Source organism: Drechmeria coniospora, chromosome 01 (genome assembly GCF_001625195.1).
Source record: "Drechmeria coniospora strain ARSEF 6962 chromosome 01, whole genome shotgun sequence".
Classification (NCBI taxonomy): domain Eukaryota; kingdom Fungi; phylum Ascomycota; class Sordariomycetes; order Hypocreales; family Ophiocordycipitaceae; genus Drechmeria; species Drechmeria coniospora.
In genome coordinates this window covers 6,727,160-6,752,770 of record NC_054389.1, presented here as the reverse complement: position 1 = coordinate 6,752,770, position 25,611 = coordinate 6,727,160, and the positions used below count along the sequence as shown (strand labels likewise).

Here is a 25,611-nt window from a genome sequence, read left to right as displayed (position 1 = left end):
GCCTCGTCGACGGTCCAACCGACGTCCCCGGATCACCCCCCCCCCCGGCCAGGATAAAAAAGGGGGGGGGTGCACGCCCTCGAGCAGTAATTATTGGCGAATGTTGCGAATCCGCCAGCCCATGGCCCTCGCGCGTGTGTGCGAGTACGAGCGAGTACGAGTATGGACAAGCCCGGGAACGGTGCCGAATGCGCCGTGCCGGGCTCACGTATGTGCGGGTAGGGCTCACCTCAGCTGGAGAGTCGCTGGCCATCCCCGCCATGGGGCGACCCTGGCGTCGCTAGCAGCGCCGCTTGTGGCCGGGCCCAGCTGGATGGTCAGACCCCCAGCACAGCTACAGAGTACAGCTGCCGACCTGCCAAGTACTCTCTACAGTACTGCAGTGCAGGAAACACAACTGCAGTAATACTTCAGTATTTACATGCAAGTACTCCGTACCCGTACAGAGTGCTCCGTACCGCTTACTCCTTACTGCACTCCGTACAGTACTGTACAGTACAAACCCTTCCACAGGTGCAAGCACACGCTTGCATGCGCCATGAATGGCTGCCCGATCGCTCTGGCGCTGAAAACCAGGGTCCGTCCGCCACGGCAGGAACTCGCTGAGACGACGGTCCCGGGAGAACATTTGGAGGCTGCGCGCTGGCTGCATACTAGGTAGCTGGCAGCCGATTCTTTCCCTCGACGGCGCAAAGGCGTCTGCTCCACGTTCTGGCACGCGTAGCCTCTGCGCCTGGTGCCGAGTGCCTCTGCATGCCACCGCTCGCAAGCAGGCCGGCAGGCGCTCGCTGCCTGCACAGCACACGCCACGGTGCAGGCGTGACACCGGGCGAGAGAGAGGAGCAAGGGCGAGGCAAAGGCTGCATCGACGCCGCCGTGGCTGCTGCTCGTCGGCGTACTTGCTCATGCATTTGTCGACGCGAGCCCTCCACGTGCGCATGGCCGGCCGAGCTGTGCGCCGTGCGGTCCGTCCTGATCGAAAACAGCCAGCACCGAGGAGGACAGCTGAAGTGTGCGTCGTCGAGGCAGTGGTGGCTGGCCTGGCGGGAGACTCCCGAATGGCGAGTGGGTTTCGCCTGGACCCTGCTAGTGCGCCAGACCACCGACCAGTGCGAGTGCTCGACTTTTTCCCTCCGTTGTCCCGTCAAAGTCGAGCACTTACACTCAGGTGTGAGCGGGTGTGCGGTGCAGCTGGTGTCGTGGTCAGTCGAGGCAGTTCGTCGTGCCGAATGAGCTCGTCGTACCTACGAGGTACGCTGTACGTGTACAATAGAGTGCTTACACCTACGTGACAAGTAGGTATGCCGACAGGACTTGCAGGTGTACCCCGTACATGCAAGTAAGTACATGCATATTACCATCCATGCAATTACCAAGTATTGCTGCGCGGAGTGCCCGTATCGCAGTCGTACGAGCACGCGACGAGCGGTGGAAGCAAGCACTGTACGGCACACCGACTCCCGTCCATGTGCCTGCGCCCAATGCCAGCAGCAGTACGGAGTACTCCGTAGCGTGCTCCGTAGCGTCCCCGTACCCGTGCCTAGCACGCAGCATGAATAGAACTAGCAGGATCCAGCGACGGGTATAGATTCGTACCGTAGGTGCATGGTACATGTGCCTGCGCCGGCAAGTACGTACTTGCACTGCACGGAGTCCACGCCAGCGAGTACCTGCGCACGCCAGCGAGTACTTGCACGCCAGCGAGTACTTGCACGCCAGCGAGTTGTTGCACGCCAGCGAGTTATTGCACACCCGCAAGCACACCTAGGTGTGCACCTACTCGCTGTGCCGCCCACATTCTGGCAAGCGGACGTGCCAGCAGGTAGCTGTCGATGCACGGCTGGTACATTCAGCACGTACTTGCACGTACATGTGGGTGCAAGTAAGTACATGTACCGAGCAGGCCTTTGCATGTACTTACATGTACTCCATACAAGCAAGTACATTGTACACGCCCACTAGTGCCGGTACGCACCAACGCCGTGCCACCACGGACTGGCAAGGTACCAAGTACACATGTCATGCTGCTCCGTGCTTGAGAGCAAGTACGTACTGGCAAGTGGCTCGTCCCTGCCTTGGTGCCCATGATAACGAGTCCAGGACAGCTCGGTACACTTAAACCGCCCCTCCCCCTCGAGTCATTCCCCCCCCGTTCGTCAAGACAGTTCGTTGCCTCGTCTGCTTTCCTTGTGCTGGCATATAATACGCTGCGGTACCCATGTTCCCTCTCCGACTCGCTTGCTTGTCCGCTGGAGCGAGTCTTGGCACGCCGCCGCCACTACACCTACTTACACCTACACCTACACCCACCTCGACGACAACGGCGCCCACACCTTATGGCTGACCCCTCCCGGATCGTCACTTGAACAGACAGGCAGACCGGCGGGCAGACTGGGCGGGCGGACACTCGGGCAGGCAGGCAGGCAGGCAGGCAGGCAGGCAGGCAGACAGACAGACAGACAGACCATCACGTCGTCGCCGTCTCTCGTCGACGCTTGACGGGCGTACCTTCTCTCACCCTCGCACCCTCGACGCTCTCGCCGTCGTCGCTGCCCATCCCCGCACGATACGATACCGTCGACATCCCTCGCCACCCTTGCCGACGATTCCCTCTTCCTCGGTCACGGCCCGAACCTTGCACGAGTCCGGAGAGGAAGAGCTCCCAACGACGCCGCCGTTTGACAGGCGAGCGGTGTGACTTGTCCCTGTCGCCGACATCGCCGTCGACGTCGACGACCAGCCGCCATCTTCCCCCGCGGCGCCGTCGCGAGTGCGCAAAGAGGCCGGCTTCGCTGAAGCGGTCGGTGACGGCGCGAGCGGAAAGCCGCCACGAAACTACAGCACGAGCACACAGGCATGCCTCCCACAGGCATGCCTCCCACAGGCCGAGGTCTTGCGGCCGGCGGGCCGTCGACGCTCTGGTTCGAGCACGACGGCGACTACCCCTACGACGCCTTGACGGGCGAGCATTCCCCCTGGGCCGTGGCGCAGAGCGGCCTGACGGTCTTTGCGCTCTTCGTCATCGCCCGCTGCTGCGTGCGCCATGCCTCGTCCTGGTGGCGCGGCCCGGCAGCTCAGCCCCGTGGCGCGGACGCGGCGCCCGACGGCCACGACGAGCGAGAAAAGTGGCGGCGAGAGACGACGACGACGACGGCCTCGGCTGGCGCCGGTGCGAGCCCGAACCTCGTCCTCGACGGAGCGCCCCGCCGTGCGAAGCCGTCGTCGGTCGATGGCCGGTGGACGAGGGGCCCCGACGCCCTTCCGGGACGCTTCGTCTCGCCGCCGCCCGAGCTGAGCGCCGCCGTCTTCTCCGTCGAGCGCGGGCCGCCGCACCTCGAGGACAGCTTCATCCATCAGCCGAACCCCGACTACACGAGCTCGACGGCGTCGTCGGTGCGCACGAGCGAGCGTGATCCCTCGACGCCGCGCCGTCGCTCCTACCACAAGATGATGCCCGTCGACCCCCGCGCGCATTCGCCGTCGGCCGACTCGACCCTGTCGTCGGGCTCGTCGACGGGTTGCCCCCCGAGCCCGCCGCCGCCGCCGCCGCACTCGTCGAGCGCCGGGGAGGCGCGCCAGCGACGGCGAGAGATTGACGTCCGGGGCGAGATTCTCTCCTTTCGGGGCGAGGACGGTGCCGGCTGGACCCGACACACGCGCGTCTACGGCGGCGGCGTCTGCCAAGCGTGCGCCGCCTCGGGTGCCGACGACGGCGGCTTCTACGGCGCGACGGTGCCGATGGAGGAGATGAGATGAGGGGGCCGATGCCCCGTCCCGTCGCCCAGCCGCACGCTCTTGCTCGTCTCTTGACGGCTGACGATTTCGCAAGCCTGTTCAGGGGATGGCCCCTCGGCAGGTCTCCTTGTTTCCGACTTTCGCCATCGCATAGCATGCACGATTGTACACCTTGTCCGGGTCATGGCCGTTGGCGTGATGCCACGGGAGCCGTCTAATGATTTTTTTTTCTTTTTTCGGCAGAGATGTCGCGCGACGACAGGCGAGTGGTGAGGCCTGCTGCCTGGCGCGCGTGGTGGCAGGGACGCATCCGACAGGCCGCCAAGGTCCTCGGCTGCTGTACGAGAACGACGTGCGGCGTATTACGGAGTGCTTGCAGTACACGTTATGGAGTACGGAGTACATGTTATCTTAGTACCAGGCACGGAGTGGTTGTAGTTACCTTGAGTACTTGCAGCACGGCCAGCGCAGAAATGGTTGCTATCTATTACTACCTGTACGGAGTGGTTGTAGGTTAGTACCTTGAGCACAGCACAGTTGGCGCAGAAATAGTTGCTCTACCGCGCACGCAGCACACAAGTCCAGGCCTCGTGCCGTTTTTCTTACTCCCTGTACGGCGCAAGCACTGCACACTGCTGCACGAACACGCACCCACCACCATGCTCGCAATGCTCTTCGACGCAAGTATTTGCTAGCAACATACTTGGGGCCCTGTCAATACCTGTGCTCATCCTGCAGCACAAGTACACGTGCATGCACGAGCACGAGCGGAGAGAGGTACGCGTACGCAGCTCAGCCGGGCAGTACTTGTAGTAGCCCTCGTACGATGCACGGTGACCTTTTAGGTGTACTTGAGTAAGTTAAGCAAGCACACCGAGAATGGGTACCAGCGTGAGTGATTGCAAGTATTGTACATGTACTCCGTATATTACAGTGCAATACGGAGTAATACTTGCTGATGATAATGACAAGGGCCAGTGCACCTGTGGAAATCGTCATCCAAGTACAGTACTTTCGCACTAGTGCGAATGCTCCGTACGGAGTAATTCTGCCACCATCTACGAGATGCGGGGTGCTGTACGGATGCTCGTGTGGGTGCGTTTTACGTATTACGTACTTGCAGAACTATCTTCTACTCGCATACTTGCTTATACTTGCTCCGTACGCAGCGTGTTACGTGAGGGGACAACAAGGCATCCTGTTGCAGGATAAAGGAATGCTCTGCACTTGTGTGCTAGGCAAGCAGGATCTGCAACTAGTAATACAACACCGTACTTGATCACTTTACTCCATACAAGTACTCACACTCCGAACCTGCGCCGGTAGAGTACACCTGCAACACACTTCCGGCAGGCGCACCAGCAAGCACGTAACGACTTACTTGCATGTCAAGTGCTGATATGAAAATGTCCGTACAGGTCCATGGAAGTGTCTGCGCAAGTACGCGTGAAGACGTGCTGCACTCGTGCCTGATGCGAGCGTGCCTGCAGATGCGTGTGTGTTGTCGTTGCAAATAGATGCATCTGCAGCCATGCAGCCTCTGTTGCTCGTGTCGTGGCGATGGGTTGCGGGCAGGTGTTGTGGTGAGGTGTTGTGGTGAGGTGCTGGGGTGAGGTGTTGTGGTGAGGTGTTGCGGCGATGAGCTCGGCGATGAGTTGCGGCGATGAGTTGTGGCGATGAGTTGTGGCGATGATTTGTGGCGATGATTTGTGGCGATGATTTGTGGCGATGATTCGTGGCGATGATTCGTGGCGATGATTTGTGGTGTTGGCTTGTGGTGTTGAGTTATGGGTGTCCTGCTGGCACCGTGCCGCCAGCCAAGTACATGTGAGTTGTAAGTACAAGTACTTGCAGTGAGTCTTGCGCTGGATGTGCTACTATGGTTCGTTGAGTGGAATGGACGTAGCGGCATTGATTACCCATACTCGTGTAATACACAAGCACTCCATGTACAGTACAGATGGTCGGTCGCATGGACTCCGTGCCGCACCTCAAGTAGCTGTAGTTGTGCTTGTACGGAGTGCCCGCATTACTTGCTCGTACGTAAAAGAGGCACCGGCATACTTTGCATACTTGCTTGCACAGTGCTTGGGAGTCCTTTAGCTCGGGGAGCATGCTCTACTCAGGCGTATCCTGGGCTTGTATTGCATGTACTTACTTACCGAAGTACTGCGTCTACTCGGATGTACTTTCTACGACATGCTTACTCAGTACTTGCACTGCACTGTAGTGGTACTCTTGCGCCTGGGTGTCAGTAGTTGTACTTGTACTCACTGTACAGCTACTGCACACCATAAGTACATGTACTGTACTTGCATGTACTGTAATCAAGTGCTGGCACCGGCACATTTGTTGTCGTATGAGCACGTGGAGGAGAAGGAGCTGATTCTGGAAGGGATGCTGACGCTCGACAGGATACGTTTGGAACATTCGGCCGGGATGACCCTTGCAAGCCTGCGGGTGGCTGGAAGCCGATACAAGTACAAGTGCTACTTGTGCAAGTACTGGTACTACTAATGCTGAAAGTACATGCAACCTGCATCGACATGTACAGTACACGTACAATATTATTATTCAATTCACCTACGAGTGCTCCGTACTGTACGGAGTACTCCGTAGCGTAATCACATACAGTGCATGTGCGCTTACCACTACTGTAATTACACCTAAGGCATCCAAGTAGGTGCTCTGCAGTAGGTACGGAGTAATGCTCCAGCACACCCAAGTGCATACCTGCACATGCGTACAGTGCAAACTCGTTCATATGCCGCACAGTAGCGCTCTGTACTCGTTCAGCTACGCATTCGCAAGTCCTCTGCATGATCGCGCAGGTACACTTGCATCACATACAAGTGCAGTACATGTTCGATCAGCTGCGAGAAGAGCGCCGGCGAGCAGGCCGGCGGGCAGGTCATCGCAAGTCAGCGCCCAGCCTGGCACGGCGCCGGACGGCCCACACGGCACGCCGGAGGAGCCAAGGGCGGCGAGACACGGAGCGGAGGTTCCCGGGCCGCAGGTGCGCAGTGCATAGGTATTTTGCAGTACTTGTGCATGCCATTGTCATGCCACCGCTCCGTGCGTGCTGGCGACAATATTACAGCACACCTACTTGTACACATTAGGGAGTACTCTGTACAGTATGACAGCAATACCAGAACTTGTAGGAGCTTTCGGCGACAAGATGCGTGCCGTCGTCATCAACCGAAAGGCCTGCTCCCGTTGCTGCTGCGTACTAACCTAGTACAATAAGCACAGCACTGTACGAGCGTACCAACCTGCACCATACGCCTGCCCCGGACCCCGACAATTATACCACTCGAGCGTCTACTGGCATAGTACCTAGGTGTACTGTACTTGCAGCCTGCACGCTACACACACCTCGCCCGCAGACAGTGCCGTGTCCAGACAGCATGTGGTATCCTACGTACTCTATGTGCCCCAAACCAAGTATACCAGTACGTATAATAATACTCGTGTACTTTTGCAAACCTGGTGAAGCTTGCGCTCGTACGTCTGCCCTAATAATATGTGCTTTTGCAAGTATTGCATCTGCCTGTATCCCACGTACTTTATATACACCAAAGTATACTACAGTACTAGGACTTGTGCAAACCTGGCGAAGCTTGCACTCGTACGCCTGCCCTAATAATACGTGCTTTGGCAAGCATCTGCCTGTATTCTACGTACTTCATGTACACCAAAGTATGCCAGTGCTTACGTATAATTATGTTCATGGTCTTGTGCAAACTTGGCGAAGCATGCACTCATACGCCTGTCCTAATAATATGTGCTTTTGCAGTCCATGTACTTTGTGATGCATGTACTCGTACTTAAGTATGCCTGTCCTGAAGCAAGGCATGCATTCACGTGTGTACAAGTATGTGTATAGCTCGTACGTTCGAATCCTAGTACACCTGTGCATGCGGCTACTGGATGGGCGGGTATATGCAAAACCTACACATCTCCTGGAGAACATGCTTTCCGTGCACCTCTACAGGTCCGAGTACCTCTACAGGTCCGAGTACCTCTACAGGCCCGAGTACCTCGGACCCATCATACGTGTACACAAACTCCCTACGCCGTACGGACGTGATGTGCAACCGGCCTCTCAAACGCCAGCGCGAGAGGGCACGGCCATGTGCTCGCATCCCATCCCTTGTCCGTTGGGCCGACGTGGGAATGGAGTTGTGCAACAGCCACGGAACCCACTGCGTCGTTTGCACCGTCCTACCAAAGACCGTCGCGGATGCGTGCCGGCCGAGGCCGTGGCACCGCAGGCGGGACCAGCCAGTTTCGTGAGTACTGCTTCGGCGCCGACGTCCCTGCTGCGCCCATTGATTCGTCCCATCGCCATGGAAGGAGAGGTAACATGACGCCAGGCCGAGCGACGGCTCGAACCAGCATCCATCGACCCGAGGGATCCGTCGTCGCATCACCGGTTCCGGCCAACATGGAAGCACGCCAATGGCCACCGAGCGTGGCCACCTGACGCCATTGTCCAGACACCACAAGGGCCTCTCGTTCTCGGAGTGCATGTCTCGTGGCGGGCCGGAAGACGCATGGACACTGCCATGTTCCCTCCCAACCCGCCAAGAAGGGCCGCATCGCCCTGCCATCCGCGACCAAACGAGATGCTGTTGCTTCGTTGCCGCCGTCGTCCCGGGTGGCTGGTGTTTGTCGACGCAATCACCGAGGCCACACCGCGTGCCATGGCTCGTTCGACAGCTCACCTCTCCTGCCGTCCAACCAACTCCGTGCAGATCGCCGACTGCTTGTCCCGTCTCCGGTACGGGAACATGCTTGGAGAACGGCGTGCGAAGCGTAGCCTACGGCGCCCAAACGTGGAGTTGCGGGGCGTCGAGAAGCACGGCCGACTGTCCGAATGGTAGCTGTGACGAACGGCTGCCCGTTGCCATCGCTCTTCATGGCGTCTGCCAATCCCTCTGGCCTCGGGGTGGCCGCCGACAAAGACGGCCGACTGTCCCGACGGCTGCCCGTTGCCATCGCTCTCCATGGCGTCTGCCAATCCCTCTGGCCTCGGGGTGGCCGCCGACAAAGACGGCCGACTGTCCCGACGGCTGCCCGTTGCCATCGCTCTCCATGGCGTCGGCCAATCCCTGGTCTCGGGGTGGTCGTCGAGAAGCACGGCCGACTGTCCGAATGGTAGCTGTGACGAACGGCTGCCCGTTGCCATCGCTCTCCATGACGTTGGCCAATCCCTGATCTCGGGCTGGTCGTCGACAAGCACGGCCAATTGTTCCGACGGCTGCCCGTTGCCATCGCTCTCCATGTCGTCTGCCAACCCCTGAGCCATCGGGTGGCCGTCGAAGCCGACGAACCCGGCGTGGACAATTGCTCGACGACGGGCCCTGCTCGGCCGGCACGTCCGTCTCCTCTAGTCGAGAGGACAACGTCGACGCCGGTAGGGCTCTTGACCAGGCCTTCGCTTTCATGCGTCATCTTCGTCTCACTTGCTCGTGGGTGATTGTCGACAAGGGGTGATGCGATTGCCATTGGGTGCAACTCCTCTGGTTGCCACTGGAAGTGCCTGACGTCCCTGTCGTCGGCGCGAGAGCCCGACAAAGATTCGGCGACGGAGCATGGCGTCATTGTCGAGATTGAACCGTGCTCCAAACAATTCATCAGCCCTTGGTCTTCGTCCCTCACGGCCCGTACCGTGGCATGCCCCCCATGTTGATGTGCGTTGGTGCAATGCCGCCACCAATCTCCCATGGCCCCTTGAACGAAATCATCAATTTTGGAGTCGGCAACTGGTGCTGATTTTGGACAGTGTCATCTTTGCGGCCATGCGCATTCATCATCGTTTCAGCCGGCGTCTGGTTGACCATGGCGTTGACGCCAGGCTCGGGCATCTTGGCTGCCTTCTGGTTATCTCCAAACTCTTGCCTCACGAGCAGCGTCTCAAATCCCCAAGTCCTGCCGGGGAGCGTCTGCGTGGCTGTTGCGGGCATGCAAGCCATTCGTGCAGATGGCTGCGAAGAGATTCGATCCTGTGATCCGGAGGCCGGTGAATGATCCATGCCGCAATGCTGCGATGCCGGCCTCGTCGTATCGCCTCGTCGCTTCGTTCGCAGCCAACTCAAGGATGGGAGCCATCCCCGGCACGCTCGATGTTGCTCTCCAGCAGTGCTCAATGGCACGAGTCTTTGCAGGCGTGATGTCGTCAACAATGAGCAACCGGGATTCTCTACACGATGCGTCGGTGCATCATTCTTCGCTTCATACAACGACGTACTCGACTCCACCGGGAGGTCGTCCATCCTGGCATGGCTTCTCTCGTTGCGCGGCGAGAGGCAGCTCTCAAACAGCAATGGCAAGTGCCCCGAATAACCATGAAGCAGGTGGCATGATGGCGCCCCGGACAGTCGTCTGCGCGTGAGCAGCATCCGTTGCACGTCACGTCAACGGCGTCCTCCCACTATTGTCGTGAGCCGTTGCATCGCAGCCGGGGTAGCATCTACTGCTTGCCGACCAGTGCCGTGATTCGGCGGGGATTGGGCCCGGTCCTTGTGTAGATTGCCGAACCAAGGCTCGATGGATGCTGCTCGTCACGGGGCTGGCGTCGGAGCTGCACCGTCATGCAACCGAACCGCAACCGCTGACGGGGGAAATTTTCGTCCCGCCGGCTTCGTCGCCCAACCAAACGGTACCGGAGCAGTCCTTGTTGTCCAAATCGACCTCGGCGAGACCATGTTTCTATTACACGCAACGGAGACCTTTATGGGTCGCGAGTGGATCGTGTAGAGCGCGCAAGGTTGGACGGAACGGGACAGATAATAGTTGGACCATCGACTAATACTCCGTGCGACCAGATGAATGGACTGGAGGTGTGGCGAAGGAAGATTTGACGTTCCCGTTATTACGAGTACTTATAATCATGGACGTATAGGTTATGCTGGAGCGAATGTCCCAAACAGGTAAGTCGGACCCCCCCAAGATGGGCACCCCCCAAGATGGGCACCCCTCACGACGATAAGGCGGCAGACTTTAAAGCCGAAAAAAGCAGCATTTTCAGTACTGCAATATTAAAATAAAATATCTAGAGTATCTATTCAAGCTGCCATTCAAAGCAAAGGCTCTCAAATTCGTAACTAGACGTTAAGGCGGCTATTGGGGCCGGATCTAGCACCCGTTATAGTCTTGCTCGAGTCTTAACGATCTATTCAATCTGTACGAAGCGCTCGTTGGGATCTTGGGCTACTTTTTGCTTCTTTAGAGGCTTAAGTCGATAGATTTAATATTCCAATTAAGCGATTTTAGCCTAGGCCTCTGCAAGGGTAGTGTTTTGGGCATTAAGGCCCCGGCCAATCTTCCAAAACAGCCGCCTAGCAGCCCGATCAACTTAGCCGGGCGCGTATACCTTTGCAATAAGGACTTTAACGTCGTACGATCTGTAGGGTGTTCGGAATGGATCGGATTCCTCCTTAAGCTGCCTTTTTAGGGCCTCGGCTTCTGGAACGGCTGGGGGGTCGGTCTGTAATAGAAGGCGGCTTATTAGAGGCTTTGCTATATTAACGGGCTACAACCCAGATCCCTTCCAGCCTCCCTTAATATTCCGTTCCGTAAGACCTTCCGTACGGGCCTTGTAATAGTATTGCAAAAAGGTAGCCTTACCGATTGGCGTTGTATCGTTACTACTAGCTAAAAATGCAATAGCTTCAATAGCCCGGCGGTAGGCAGCCTTAATAGGTGAAAAACACAATACGTCGAGAGGCTGGAGGACGTATAAGGCGTATGCCGGTAGGAATAGTAGGAAGATACTATTATCGAAGCATTCGTACATAAAATTATCTATCGTATGGCTTCCGTACCCATTAACAATAAGTAGCTGTTTATTCGTTTTCGATGCCTTCGTCCCGGGGATAAAGACCTCTTTTAGCTACTTTAATGCAATTGCATTGCTAGTCCAGCCCTTATCGGTTGCTGCAAAGCGCTATTAATCCAAATAGGCCAATTTCTCCGGAAACCATTGGTATTGAAGGTCTTTACCCTTAAAAAGGACCAGCGGTATTAGGGCCTGGCCCGTTGCAGAGACGCACTCTACAATTGTAGTCCAACAACGCGATCCAAGCCGTTTTTTTAGCTGTATCTTCTTCTCTGAGCTCCCTAGTATAAGACCGTTGCTGCCGAGGCCTTCTAGGATCCCTGTTTCGTCTATATTCCATCGGTATTAGGGTAAGATAGCCTGCAGTACCGGCAGCCTTAGTAAATTGAACCAGGACTGGATCCGAGGGATAGTAGCGCTATTTAAACGGGCGCATTCGATAGACTTACCTCGTACGGTACTAACTTCTGGGTTACGACGCAAAAAGCCGGCAATCCAGTTCTTACCGAGAGGTTTAAGGTCTCCTCCAGCAACGAGGATCCGGGCGGTAAAGACCTTTAGTTAATAATGTAACGGCGGTAGCCCTAACGCGCCTTGGGTAAGGACCCAATTGCATAGGTGCTTTTCTTGATTATTTGAGAGCCTCTGCGATATCTCTTTTGTATCTTTTATTGGAAGGCGGCCGCGTAATTAATATTGGAGCGTAGCGCGCGGAATTCCATACTGTCGGGCAGCCTGGATTTGCGATAGCCCGTTTCGAATAGCGTAGAGAGCTAACTGGACCGTTTCTTCGGAATAGGTAGGTAGCCTAGCTATTGAGAAAGCCGTATATAGCTTTTTTAATTGATTGTAGTTAAAATGCACAAGAAAACGCGGTTGTAATATCGTAGGTTGATGTGGATGAAGGTGCTAAATGGGGTGCCCATCTTGGGGGGTGCCCATCTTGGGGGGGTCCGACTTACAGCAGCATCCAGAATGGGAAGCAGCAGCTCGAGCTCGTCCCAGAACAGGCAAGTACGTGCGCAGCTCCGTTGTAATTACCTAGTAATTACTTGTACGGAGTACATGTACGGACATTCGGCCTCCATTGTCCCGTCATGTGCGGAGTATTATGATGATTTAAAAAGTGTACATTTGCTTAGCTCGGAGTAATTTTATCGAAATTGCCATTCACAATCCACTTGTACTTGCAGTACACCTATTGTACAGTACTTGCACCCAAGTATTTGTAGTATTTGTACTTGAGAATACAACAACAGTATTGCGTACTTGCACCTACAAGTACTGTACCTGCATTTATTGTACAACTCCTTGTACCCCGAGGCATCGTCAGAAGTTGAGGTTACAAATCAGTACTTATCGTATCCGTGCTCCGTGTAGGGTACCTAGGACGCAATCACATGTCTTCAGACCTTGTTTGGTTCGCCTCTCCCTCCCCTTGGGGATTAAACGACGAATCGTTGCCGTGGTTGGCCAGTGGCGTTGGCGAGTGCCTGAGGCATAGGGGGCACCAATAGTTCACGAGGGGCTACTGTTCCTGCAGTAGGTACGGAGTAAGTAAGTAATTATTAGTACAGTAATACCACTCCGTTCTGTACGGAGTACATGAACATGTACCTATGTAATTACATGTTACCTGGTAATGTACGTAAGTACTTCTGCCTGAGCGATGCAAGTGCTGTACAGTACTTACAGTACACTGGTGCCTTCTGTACTCAGTCCTTGACATTGCGCCTGTACAGTACGTGTACTCCGTACAATTGTTGGCACGAGCCGTACTCGAATTCACCTTGGACGCCGGCAAACGGCTCAAAACTCGCACGGGGCCGACCAGCTGACGAGCGTCAAACACGGCCCATGAAGAGCCAGAGCCGGAGAAAAGGAAACGAATCAAGGCACGCAAGCATCCGTGCGCGAATGACTGTCGACGATTCGGTCGCCGGACGTGCCATGGCAGAAACCGGACGAGTGGAGGAGCCTGACACTACCATCACGCATCGAGTACGAGTACGGAGCACAACCACTCGCAGCAGTGGCGGACAGGATTCGGCCGGTTCGGATCTGCCGAGCACCCGCTGTTTCTTTTTCCAATAGATCGGCAAGGGGGAGACGTTTATTTCTCCATCGTCGGCCGCCTTGGTGTCGCCCGACGAGGGACAATGGCTCGCCGGTCGCCACTGGCGTCGGGTCTCGCTCTCTTGGTCTCGTCGGCAATGGGGAACGGCCACGAGAAGGACGTCCGCCTACCAGTCGTTGTCCTCGGCAGGTGTTGGATGGCTCGGCCGCTGCTTTTCGCCGGCACCAGTCCACTCGACGCGTACGAGTACGAGTACGAGCGACGATACGAGAACGAGAACCAGTCCCGCGCCTGGCTTGCTCGTCCCGCTGCCGTCGCCCAACCGTCCTCCACAAGGCCCCTCCGACAATGCCGTTTCAGCGTTGAACTCTGCAGCCACCGGGGCGTGGAGCTCACGTTCATGCCCGAATTGTCGGCGGCGACAAGCACAATGCGTGTACAGAGGACGAGCCCATCGCCGCCACGCATGCACATATGCTCGCGTATGAACACGTAATACTTGCCGTCCATGTACCTGCACGCCTCGCCGGCAATCGTGACGGCCTACCTACCTACCCCTCTGCTCACCGCAACCGAGGACACTCAGGGGCCGTTCAGGGAGGTGCTTGGACCGCGCTAGCATGGTAGGCCGAAACATGAAGGCAACCACCTCTTGCTTTTTTTCTCTCGGGGGTTTTTTTTTTGCCTCGACTCCGTGACGCTTCGCCAGGGTTGGCGGCCACGTCTGCAAGGTCGGAATGATTCTACATGCACGCCTGCTGCCGGCACAGAGCTTGATCCCTAGATCCGTAGTCATGTGCCGCCACGAGCCCTTTTCAACACCAGCAACGGGGCATCGCACACACTCGCTGCACTGTACATTCCTGTGCTGTACCCGTCGTCTGCACAGTATTAATTGTTAGTATGCAACGTACAATTTGGTACGGAGCACAGAGGACTAGCAACACAATAAGCTTGTCCAGCACTTCCTGCCATGACCATTGCCCCACCGATGTTACAGCCTAGCACCTTCAATACCTAGCACGCACTCTGTACATGTAAGTAATTACTTACTCAAGGGCGTCCTCTGACAATCAAAATCACCCGCGAACCAAGCCCGTACTCCGTACTTGCAGAAAACTTGCAGACAAAGGTGTAAAATACATGTACTTGCATGTATGGTAAAAACAAAAAAAGTACGGACGGGCCATAAAGTAGGTATTACATGTGCTCCGTACGGAGCACTCCGTACATAAAGTACACCCACGTCCGTCCTTCCACACGCACAAACACGTAATTACTCGTCCGTGTGCATACACGCCGACCCCCATCTGCACCAATTCCCGTGCACAAGTACATGTACTGTATGTAAGTACTGTACACATACCCGCAACTAATTACTAAGTTAGTTGTAGCTGCTGCGCTTGCAAGTACTCAAATACGGAGTAGTACCTGTCATAACAATGGACCGGTTCAGATGCGATGCACTACAGTACTTGTATACATGTACTTGTGCTCCGTACCCTCTGACTTGTTACAGTACAGTAATAATATACTGTAAATATTACTTGTGTTGCATTACGGAGTACTAGCAAATGTGCCGTCTTCCTGCTTGGTCATGTACTGTACTTGGTGGTACTCGCACGTTGCTATTATTACCTGCAAGTACAGTAAGTACTGTACAGTAATACTTCCACACACTTGCATGCTAGTGGGGGCGAGGCCAACGCGAGCAAGCTTCAACAACATAGTACTGTCCATGCAAGTACAGATGCAAGTACCGCGAGTATTCTCGCAAGGTGGCCATTTCTTCAAACGTGCCCCTTGTGCCCACCCCCCGATAGCCCGTGGCAACCTGGTTCGAGGTCGAAACTCTATCGGCGACGGCAAAGGAAAGTGAGCAAGAATGAAGCATGAAGCATAAAGTGACCTGCCTGAACTGTTTGAGATCGCATGAAGCGGCAACCACGGAACGTCTCGCCCGCTAGCTGCTTCATGCTCCGTCCGTCTCCCACGTCCTCTCCGTGGCCACGAACCCCTGATTGGCCTGCCCGACACCTGTCCTGCGCCGCCGGCGACGGCATGCCAGGGGCCCAGGGGCCGTTTAGTGATGCCGTGCTCCATCCCACAGGGGCACGCCTTTGTGCTCTTGGCGCAATCGTGGCGCCCATCCCGAGCCAGGTACCGGCTACATGTCCGCGGCACCGACTCCCCCGTCCGACCGCGCCGATTCGAGAGCCTCGGCGAGTACCCGCTACCACCACCTCCAGTCGTCCGTCGCTCTGATTGGGAGATCCGCCCGCGGCGGTCTCGCCTTTCCCAGGGACAGCCCTAACGGCGCCATTTGGTTGGACGGTGGACCCAGCCTCGGAGCGCCTCCATGTCCTCGCCGCCCCACGGAAAACAGCGCTACCGAGGGCAGCTGTCCAGTTGCTCAGTTGTCCAGTCGCCCCAGTTGCCCAGTCGCCCAGCCTAGTCGACACCCGCCCGCTGCCACCGACGGCGAGCCCAGTGCTGACGAGTACGGGGCTTGCCTGCCGTTTCTCAGTTGGGCACCTGGGGGGTCATTGTTGATGGTGCTAGGTAGGACGTGAGCGATGCTCCCGCCGATGCTTGTCCTCGTGCTCGTATCGGTACTTGTCCTGGGCCGTCCCGAGGTGCGAGGTACCAAGGTAGGCAAGGTGGTTGCGTGGCGAGTCCCTGCCTGGTGGTGGTGTTTTGCAGTACCCTGTACATGGGCCTACCCGCACCTAATGTACTGTACTTGCTCGCCAGGTGCAGCACTTGCTCAACCAAGCACTTGCTTCGCAGCGCACGCTCCAAGGTCGCTAGGGCTCCAGGGCCAACCAGCCTGTGCCCACGACCGACGCTCCTTGGCGCCTGCGGCTTTTCCTTCTTCGCCTCCACTCCTCCACCGCCCACCCACCACCACATCCTCCTCCCATCGACCGCCTCCCGCCTCCCGCCTCTCCTCCTCTCCTCTCTCCTTCTTGTACATCGCCATCGCCACACCGCCTCCCTCTCTCTTCCCTCCACTACCCCCCTCCGCCTCTCCTCCTCCTCCTCCTCCCGGTTTTCTCTTCTGCTGCGCGAGTCGTTCGTCACCATCGTTGTCGTTGCCACGCGCGTGCCGTGCAACCCTACACGTCGCCACGAGACGTTTGGCTTCTCCCGCTACGCTGCAGGAATCCAAACACGCACAAGCATCCTCGACTGCAAGGGAAATCAAGATATCCTGGAAGGCGAAACCGCATCAGCGATATCACCTTTGGTCGACTGCACTTACTTTCTCCAGCCACTCTTTCCTTTCTCGAGCATCTGCCTCGTCCACCCACTTTCTGAACAATTTCGCCCGCCAAAGAACCGGAGCCCCCCCAGGAGCACCTGACGTCTCGACCTGACATCAAGAGGCTTTTTCGTCGACGCCGCATCATCTTCATAATCTTCACATAATCACCCTTTTTCGCACAAGGCATCATCCGTCTCGGGCAGGTTCCATCTACAATTCACCTGCTCTCACCACTCTCTTCCTCGATACGCGTCCCCGACCAAGCCTCCTCCTTTTTCCACCAATCCATCGCGTATCATTCTTGAGCCCCATCAGGTGACTCGAACCCTCGACCGGTCGACCTGCATCGCTGTAATAGTCCGTCAGTTCGGTTTTTCGTCGCTGCTTCCTTGACCACACCTCGATCCCGTCCCCTGCATAATTCACCGCACGGCGCCCTCGACGCCTGATTCCTCGACAGTCCCGCCGCTGGCCTCCTGGTCGTCTCCTCGACCGCTTTTGAACGCCGCATAGGGATTTCCTTCTCTTCCGGTCCAAAAAAAAACACTACTCTACACCTTTCTTGGATTTCCCACTCTTCTTTTTGGCTGTTCTGAAAAGGCGTTCCACTTTTTCACTCGGCTCGTCCGCCAAGCCTCATACCGTCCGAATCTATCTTTGTTCGACTCGGATCAGAATCATTCACGCATTCTTACGTCGCCCGACCCGGTCAACGTTGTTCCCTTCGTCGGCTCTTATTACTCCATCGCATCGAAACCGCACCACCCTCATTGTTAATACACGCCCACCGAAGGCTCGCCTTCGCACCACCCATCGCCAAATCACCATTCGCCTCATCGTGTTGTCCGACTTCTGAGCATGGACGCAGGCGGTCTCGCTCAGATGTCCTTCAATAACTTTCCTCCACCCAACGGGCTGGCCATTCCCTCCGGAGGTCTGGCTTCCCGTCGCGGCAGCCAAAATATCAAACCCCTCTCGTTTGATGCCATCAAGCAGGGAGCCCCCAACGTCAAGGACGGTGGCCTTCCCACCCCTCGCACCAGCCGATCCCACCTGCTTGCAGGGCTGAGGACTGCGCCCAAGTCTGCCACAGCTGCCTCGTTCGGTCCTATGTCGCCTTCGGCCGACGTCTCCGCCCAACACTATGCTAGGAACAGCATGGCCGGCAACGTCCACGGTTACGCCCAGGACAACAATGCCCTCAATGGCCCCAAGACGGCCTTTCCTCAGTACGGCGCTCAGCAGGGCGGTCACCGGGGCATGGTGGGGCAGCACCGCCAACAGCAGTACACGGTTGATCAGGTTCTTGCGCCCCCGGAAATTCCTCTCGACGAGCAGTCCCAGGAGCACATGGACCCCAACCTGTACGCGCAGCTGGTTGCCACCAATTTGTACCTCGCCCAGCAGCAGCAGCGTCTTCAGCAGCAGCTCATGACCGTCCAGGCTGCTGCCCAGCAGTTTTAGCAGCTCAACCTCAACAACCCGCACCTCACCCAGCAGCAGCTTGCCATCTACGAGCAGCAGCAACAGCTCCGGAACATGCAGCAGCAGCTCGGCGTCCAAGCTGCCATGGGACAGGGCCAGCAGGTCTACTACAACCCCGCCACGGGCCAGTATTACATTGACGCGACCGCGAATCAGATGGGTTCCCCCTATGCCGAGCAGCCGCCCATGACGCCTGGTTTCCATGGGTTTCAGCAGCAGCAGCAGCAGCAGCAGCAGCAGCAGCAGCAGCAGCCTCGTCAGCAGCAGCCCGGTACCCCGCGACTTCAGGTATCGCCACCGCCGGAACACCAAGCGCCGTTCCGAAGCGCATCGCCTCCGAAGCGCTTTGATTCTCCGTCAGACGTGACCCCCCTGCCGCCTCCATCGGCCAATGCTTTCCGCCGCGGCCACAAGAAGTCCTCCTCTCTGGCGCTCGCGAGCGGCTTGCCCGCTGCTGCCGGGGCCTTTGCCGACCCTCCCATGTCGGCCGGGCCCAAGACCACTTCGTTTCCCTTGACACCGATGACCGGAGGATACGGCCCCGGCCAAGCCCGTGCGGGAGAGCACCCCGTTCGACAACCCCGAGGCCCGCCTTCGCTTGATGAGCTGAGGGCGAAGCCCACTTCCAAGCACGAAGGTAGCAAGAACTTCGCCACTCGCACCCGACGATCTGCGGTGCACAACCTTGTGCGGGCGGGCCTGGAGCGTCGAAAGGGCACCACCAGCTCCCCTGGTACCATTAGCCCGGTGTCCGAGTCGGCCGAGGAATCCTCGACCCCCATTACCGACAACGAATCCGAGTCTGGCCGTAGCGGCTCGGGAAGCTTGGTTGGCGAGTCGGAGTATGCCAGCTCTCGTGCTTTTGCCAGGGGTGGCTGGGGCGCCATCGGTTCCGATCGACCCAGCTCTCGCTCTACGGCTCGTGCCGGCGACGACGGCGCCAGCAACGGCGGTGGAGCCCCGGCTTCCGAGTCGGATGGCGGATCCTTCGCTGACGTGTTCAAGAAGGGTGCTCTGCGAGCATTCAAAGCACAGGAATCGGACGGTAACCGCAAGCCTTCGAGGCTGGTGCTGACGAGCATGGAGAAGCGCAAGGCAGTGCCCATGGCGTAAGACGGATCGCCCTTCTCGACTGGAATTCCTTCCGATTTCTCATCCTTTTACGACTTTACGCGCCCGGACTCCTGAACGTGATTGCTCGGGCAGGTGATTTGCATTTCTCGACACAGTTGCCATCTCACATCTGCGGCATCGGGTTTCGTCTGCCCATCGTCGAGGACCTCGCAGAGGCCTCGCCGGACCGCCTCCGGACCAGGCCGATGTCGCAAGATGTTATTGAATCCTCAAGGCCTCTCTACTTCGCTTCTCAGTCTTTACTTATGTGGACTCTAATTTTTACGCCATGAAATACGACCGGGCATGTCCCGGCAACACCTTTTTCAATTGGGGAGGGGACGAGCGCATTAGGGGCAGTCGGAGAAATAGGGATGTGGCTTGTCCACACCAACCGGCATGGGGTTGTTCAGAGCCGTCGATGGCCTGGCGGGAGATGTGGGGAGTCTGCCGTCTCTCCAAGTGGGAGGCCTGGTTCCGCAGACATGGTGGAACGCGTTTTGCCTGGCTTGTGTGTGCATGTGGACTCGTCTTTCCCTCTCGTTTTCGCTTTTCAAGTGTCTTTGCCCTTGGCATGCATCGCCTGGACTCGCGAGGGAGATCGGATGGATGTGCGCAGCGATAGTTGGGACATAGCAGAATACAGACTGAAGCCACAGACTGAAACCCAATTCCGTGCGTTGTCAAGAGTGCCATGGTGTCACAATGCTCTCCCGCCAATATATTAAGCACCTAAACAAGCAATGTCGCGGGCAAACCCTTCCCATGTGCTCAGCCGTTTGTTTAGTTTAGTGCGTACTGTCTGTTTCCATCGCTACGTATTGGCCCCTTTCACGGCCACCAACCTAGCCTCGTTCTTATACGCATCCATTTCCCTCCCGAATAGCACACCTGTTCGTTATTCCATATGTGAGCGTAGAGCACAAAGAATCCAGTCAACTTCCAGCCCCCGCGAGCACAATTTTGCTTTCCAGACTGCCTCGTTCGAGAGAGGTTTCCTCGACTTGGTCACAGGCGCGAATAATGCAGATAATGTACATACATGGTCGAACGGGCAGGCCGGTTCAACTTCCGTGGAGACCGGAGAGGACGAGTTCATTTTCCCGGTGCAGCATTTTGGTCCCGACGACGCTGCCGAACCCATGATGCCGTTGAGGCACCTATGCCTTCGCGGCCCCTATTCCGGCCGCCAGCGCCGTTTTGCTTCTTGGCGTTGACCTCGCCAGCTGTGAGCAGCGGTGGCATAGTGTCGCCCCGTGCGCTGGATCCTGGGGGCCGGCTGGAGGGAATGACAGCCATCGGGGTGAGCGACGTGCGCGGGAGGCGGCTCTTGGCACCACTGGTGGATGTGACGATGCTGCTTCCGGGGCCAACGGTGCCCGAGTCTCCTCCACTCACGCGTCGAGGTATCCCCGTCGGCCCGTCCTTGCTGTGCGGTCTGTACTTGATGTTCTCCCGTTCGAGGGCTGCTATACGTCGCGGGCTCGCGGCCACTTCGATGTATGCGTGGCCGATGGCGTGACTCTGCCTGCTCCGGCTCGTCGGCGTCTGCGGCAAGGACACGGAGGACTGCAAGCTGGGTGGCGTGCTATAGTTTGTGTTCCGGCGAGCTACAGATTGCCGCGACGAGGACGAGACCGAGGCCGAGTTGACCTGCGTGACCGACCCGTCGTGGCGCATCATGTGACCAGTGCTCAAGTCGCCCGCGATATGGCACCGCAGTAGCTCTGCTGCGAGGTTCCGCACCAGCACGGCCGAATCCGTCTCGGCCAATGTCTGGATCGAGTTCATCAGCATGCGTACCTGGAGGCTCATGGCCTGCGAGTCATCACCACTACCCAGGCCGGATTCGCAAGCGTCCATGATGGTGCGGATGAGCCTCAGCAGGTTCAGGCGCACGACGGCCTTCTTGTGCCCCAGTCGCTGAGCGATGCCGCCAAACATCTCCGCCTTGGCCAGCGAGGCGGCGACCGAGGGGCACAGGCGGAGCAGTTTCAACAGCGGCTCAATCAGGTTAGAGTCGAATGCGTTCAGCCGGCTCGTGCTGAAGCAGCTGACAATGGCCTCGGTGAAGTTTCCATCCACCAGATGGCTCTCCACGTTGGCCGTCTCCTCCTGCAACCAGACCAGGATGGCATCCAGCGCGGTGACCTGCCAGTACTGGTCCGTCAGCAGCGAAACGTAAAAGTGAAGTCCCTTATTCTGCCACAGATACCGCCGGCCCTTGGAGCCCGAGTGCGCCATGTCGCAGAGGATGGGCAGGGCAAACTCTTTGGGTGGCCGGTCCGTCGTCATAATCTTCAGCAGCAGCGGGATGATGCCTCCGACGGCGGCATCTTCCTGTCGCTCCTTGCTGAGACGGCACAGGTTGAACAAGGTGTTGAGAACCTGGTTGGAAATGTCGCGAAAGTGCTGTTGGCCCTTCTTCATGCTGTAACTGAGAAGGTCGATGAGAAACTCGATGGCGTCAGCGGAGTGAAGCGATTCGATAGTCGTTGACAGCATCGACAGGTTTTTGATGAATTTGAGCATGGTGATCTGGTGCACTGGTGTCATTCGCCGCAGGTCTTTGAGCACGCTCTTGAGCACCTGGCGATCAGCCACGACCTCCTTGACGTAGTTCTCAGCCTGGCTGAAAAGGTAGAAGATGTTGACGATGCGCCCTTCAATGAGCTCGCTCAGCTCGTCCTCGCCCTCCTCATCCAGGACTCGGTGCAGGACCAGGGCCAGCGGATAGAGGATCTTGCTCCTCGAGAATATCCTGCAAAAGTCGTTCTTTGGGGTCGGTCCCTGCAGCTCAAAGACATTCCAGATGCCGTTGACGCCAATCAAGACCAGGTCCCTAGCGGTGTCGTAGTCCTCATCCAAAAATTCGACTAGATTGTTCAAGCCACCGGCCGATACAAACATCTGGAGCGTTAGGGTTGACGTCTGGTACATCTGGCGAACAAAGGCGGCAGCCTCGAGCCGGATCTCGTCCGAGTACTGCCGCGCGGCAAACTTGGTGATGATGGGAATGCCGCCAACGAAGCAGAGGTTTTCCTGAATTTCCACGTCGTCGAGGATGATGGCGTTGACGACCTTGAGAAGCTGCAGTATCGTGTACTGCCGGCTCTTGACGGTGCACGGCTCCAAGATCTCCAGGATGGGCAACAAGCCGTGGGCGCTGATGATGAGCGTCTTGGCCTCGTTATTCTCCCAGAGAAGCGCAAGCTAATGCAAGGGGCAGACAGGTTAGTTGAAAGTTTCACCGAAAATGGAACCTGGCGGGAACTTGCCAGATCCTCCGAGAGCTCCGAGAGCATATCCTCGCCCTCGGTCGTCTTCAGCGACCCAACCAAGGCCTCGACGCGCTCTGCTAGTCGAGCGTGCCTGTCCCTAGCAATATTGGCCTCGAGGTCCATCTCATCCCAGCCCGGGTCCATCGAGGCAAAGGGGTCAAACTCGTCTTCGTCGTCTGCCAGCCACGAATTGGTGGACATCTTGGACATGAGCATGAGCCCACCGTCTTCGGATCCACCCTCACTCTCTTCCCTTTCGCCGTTGAACTCGCCGGCTCCGAAGACGTCGGAGAAGTCTTCCTCGTCGTCTTCGGCAAACTTTTGAATCTCGACAGACGAACGAGTCCTCCGCATCGGACGGTCCGGAAGAACGGTCGGCCTCGACTGTGGCTTCTTTTTCAAGTTACCATCGGGCGCCTGCATGGATCTCGGGAGGGTGGTGAGATCGGATGGATGAAAGAGCTGGGGAGCATCGGTGACCCGGCCAGTCTAAACCGCTGTCAACGACAAGGGTTGCCAGAAAATGAACGGGGATGGGAGAATGTACCTTTTTGACCTCCTGGTTGAACTTGCGATCAAAGTCGCTGTCGTTTCCGAGGAACAGGTCCGAGTAATCGTCGATGCTCTGGTCGCGATATGACGCTTCGAGCGGCAGGGGCAGCGCGAACTTGGATCCCAAGGAAGGATACGACGGTGGCCTCGGTCCAGCCAGGGCAGAAGCGGATGCCGATCCCAACAGTCCAGAACTCGACTTGGCACGGTGGTGCGACTTGGACCCCCCACCGGACTTTGCCACGGACGCTCGTTTCCTGGATATGGGCCGGATGGTGCGATCTTGGGAGTCGCTGTCGCGGGACCGGCCGATGGGTCCTTTGATGGTCAGCAGCTCACCCTCAAAGTCGTCGTCGTAATTGCTGCTGTCGGTTCGACCATCGCCCAAGGACGCAAAGGCCTTGAGCTTGTCGCTCGACAGGAGACCGCCAAAGTTGTCTTGCGGTTTGTGGTGGGGGAGCTGCAAGGCGCTGGGCGAGATTGCCGTGGCAAAGTCATCATCCCAGTTATCATCGTCTGGACTCATGGTCAGTTGACCTACTACACCCCACCGGGGGGGGGGGGGGGGATCTGGCAGAATGTACCGGCTAGCTCGGGCGACTTGAAAGCGAGCGCTCCTGGTCTCGGCTTGGCGAGATTCAACGGCCCCTTGGCAGGGGTCGCACCGGAGAAGCGAGAGGGGGCTGCAACTTCGGAGCCGGTCGAGGTGCGATGATGCGACTCGGAAGAGTTGAGGGCCCTGTTCCACTGCTTCACTTCCTCGACCGCTTGGTTGAAGTTGGCGGGCGCCTTGGAGACGGGGGCGACGGCTCGTCGACAGCCAGCGATCCAGGCATGCCGCAAGAGTTTTCGAGCCGAAACGCGCAGATTGGGATCTTTCTGAAAACACTGCATGAGAAAGTCCCGCGCGGCCTGCGCCACGGTTAGCGGCCATTGTGCGAACGGAGCAGGGGGTCGACGCACGGCGGATATGCCCTCGGGCAGGGGAGGGTGATCATCGTTGACGATGGCGAACAAGGCAGGCATGGCTGCCAGGTTATGGTACGGCGGTTTCCCTTGCAGGAGCTCGATGACGGTGCAGCCGACGCTCCATATGTCGGAGGCTGAACTGGCACCGGAGAGCTGGATGATCTCGGGAGCCATCCAGTAGGGCGTGCCGACGACTTGAGCTTCTTTGTCCTGGCCGCTGGCCAGAGTGCTCGTGGAGACGCCAAAGTCGGCGAGCTTGACGGTGCCGTCCTTGGTGGTGAGGATGTTGGCACCTTTGATGTCACGGTGGATGACGCCCTGATCGTGAAGATACTGAAGACCCTGGAGAACTTGGGTCATGTAGACGCCGACCAGGTTCTCGGGGAACTTGCCGTAGGCCTTGATGATGGAGTGAAGGGAGCCATTTTCGCAGTATCTGTAGGCAAGCAATCAGCCGCCGGTCGAGGGCGAGAAAGTAGCGGCCGAAGCATCGTACTCTAGGATGATGTTGAGGCAATCTGTCGACTTGACAAAGCCAATGTACTTGACAATATTGTCGTGCTGGTCGCGAGCGGCCGTCATCAGTCGCCGAGAGCAGGGCTGCCGAGGCAAGGAGGATCGAGACTCACGAAAAGATTCTTGAGGAGATCGATTTCGCTCTGAGAAAGCTTGTCAGCCTGCCAAGTCCATTCATCGAATGGCCGTCGGGCGCGAGGTCACCTCGATCATCCGCAGCTCGCTCTTGGGGAGATCGGCGAGCTTGATCTGCTTGACAGCGACTGCCTCTCCGGTGCTCCAGTTGAAGGCCTTGTATACGGACCCAAAGGCACCCTTGCCGAGGCATTCGCCCAATCTCTGGACGGTCGGTCGTCAGCTTGCAGGACTCGGCATGGCGGCGAGGGAGCAGACGCGGCGGGGACGTACGTAGTCCTTCAGGCTTGGATCCTGGACCGCCGAGCTCTCCCGCTGCCTCTCCTTGCGGGAGGGTGTCCCGGGCGTGACCCTCTCTCGGGAGGCCACGGGGCCGACGGCGGGGGGCCGGCCACTATTCGCGTAATAGTGCCGCTCGGGCGGCATTGCTCCAGTCGGCGCCGGCGTGGGCGTGGGCTATATGTGCTTCTTCGTGAGGACCCAGTGGTCGGCCGGGCGCGACGACTACCTTGGATGACGCTGGCGGCTCGAGGGCTCGTGAAGACGTCGTCGCATCACCGGCCGTGGCGTTTCTATCGTGCAGGAGAATGGAAAGCATTCGCCCGTCGGGCAATCTCTCGCAGGGCGTACGCGT

At 57.6% G+C, this 25,611-nt stretch overlaps 7 protein-coding genes across 7 annotated transcripts; 4 read left to right on the top strand and 3 right to left on the bottom strand.

The window, feature by feature from the left end:
- Positions 1-2,856: 2,856 nt before the first annotated feature.
- On the top strand, positions 2,857-3,756 carry DCS_01752 (uncharacterized protein; the record flags this gene model as incomplete). The annotated part of the gene is made up of 1 exon (XM_040799084.1): positions 2,857-3,756. One exon carries the CDS (start codon positions 2,857-2,859, stop codon positions 3,754-3,756), a length of 900 nt encoding a protein of 299 aa, XP_040659967.1.
- A 3,953-nt stretch (positions 3,757-7,709) lies between these two features.
- Positions 7,710-8,624, top strand: DCS_01751 (uncharacterized protein; the record flags this gene model as incomplete). Its single annotated transcript, XM_040799083.1, has 2 exons — positions 7,710-8,030; positions 8,115-8,624. The coding sequence occupies 2 exons, from the start codon at positions 7,710-7,712 to the stop codon at positions 8,622-8,624; spliced, it is 831 nt and encodes a 276-aa protein (XP_040659966.1).
- Positions 8,625-8,657: 33 nt separating this feature from the next.
- On the bottom strand, positions 8,658-9,345 carry DCS_01750 (uncharacterized protein; the record flags this gene model as incomplete). Its single annotated transcript, XM_040799082.1, has 2 exons — positions 8,658-8,965; positions 9,075-9,345. 2 exons carry the CDS (start codon positions 9,343-9,345, stop codon positions 8,658-8,660), a joined length of 579 nt encoding a protein of 192 aa, XP_040659965.1.
- A 53-nt stretch (positions 9,346-9,398) lies between these two features.
- DCS_01749 (uncharacterized protein) lies at positions 9,399-9,707 on the bottom strand (the record flags this gene model as incomplete). Its single annotated transcript, XM_040799081.1, has 1 exon — positions 9,399-9,707. One exon carries the CDS (start codon positions 9,705-9,707, stop codon positions 9,399-9,401), a length of 309 nt encoding a protein of 102 aa, XP_040659964.1.
- A 3,516-nt stretch (positions 9,708-13,223) lies between these two features.
- On the top strand, positions 13,224-14,154 carry DCS_01748 (uncharacterized protein; the record flags this gene model as incomplete). Its single annotated transcript, XM_040799080.1, has 3 exons — positions 13,224-13,229; positions 13,277-13,634; positions 13,676-14,154. 3 exons carry the CDS (start codon positions 13,224-13,226, stop codon positions 14,152-14,154), a joined length of 843 nt encoding a protein of 280 aa, XP_040659963.1.
- A 3,630-nt stretch (positions 14,155-17,784) lies between these two features.
- DCS_01747 (uncharacterized protein) lies at positions 17,785-19,524 on the top strand (the record flags this gene model as incomplete). Its single annotated transcript, XM_040799079.1, has 2 exons — positions 17,785-18,363; positions 18,427-19,524. 2 exons carry the CDS (start codon positions 17,785-17,787, stop codon positions 19,522-19,524), a joined length of 1,677 nt encoding a protein of 558 aa, XP_040659962.1.
- Positions 19,525-20,619: 1,095 nt separating this feature from the next.
- On the bottom strand, positions 20,620-25,403 carry DCS_01746 (septation; the record flags this gene model as incomplete). Its single annotated transcript, XM_040799078.1, has 8 exons — positions 20,620-22,737; positions 22,788-23,294; positions 23,353-23,873; positions 23,942-24,762; positions 24,823-24,887; positions 24,956-24,985; positions 25,047-25,181; positions 25,251-25,403. The coding sequence occupies 8 exons, from the start codon at positions 25,401-25,403 to the stop codon at positions 20,620-20,622; spliced, it is 4,350 nt and encodes a 1,449-aa protein (XP_040659961.1).
- Positions 25,404-25,611: the final 208 nt, after the last annotated feature.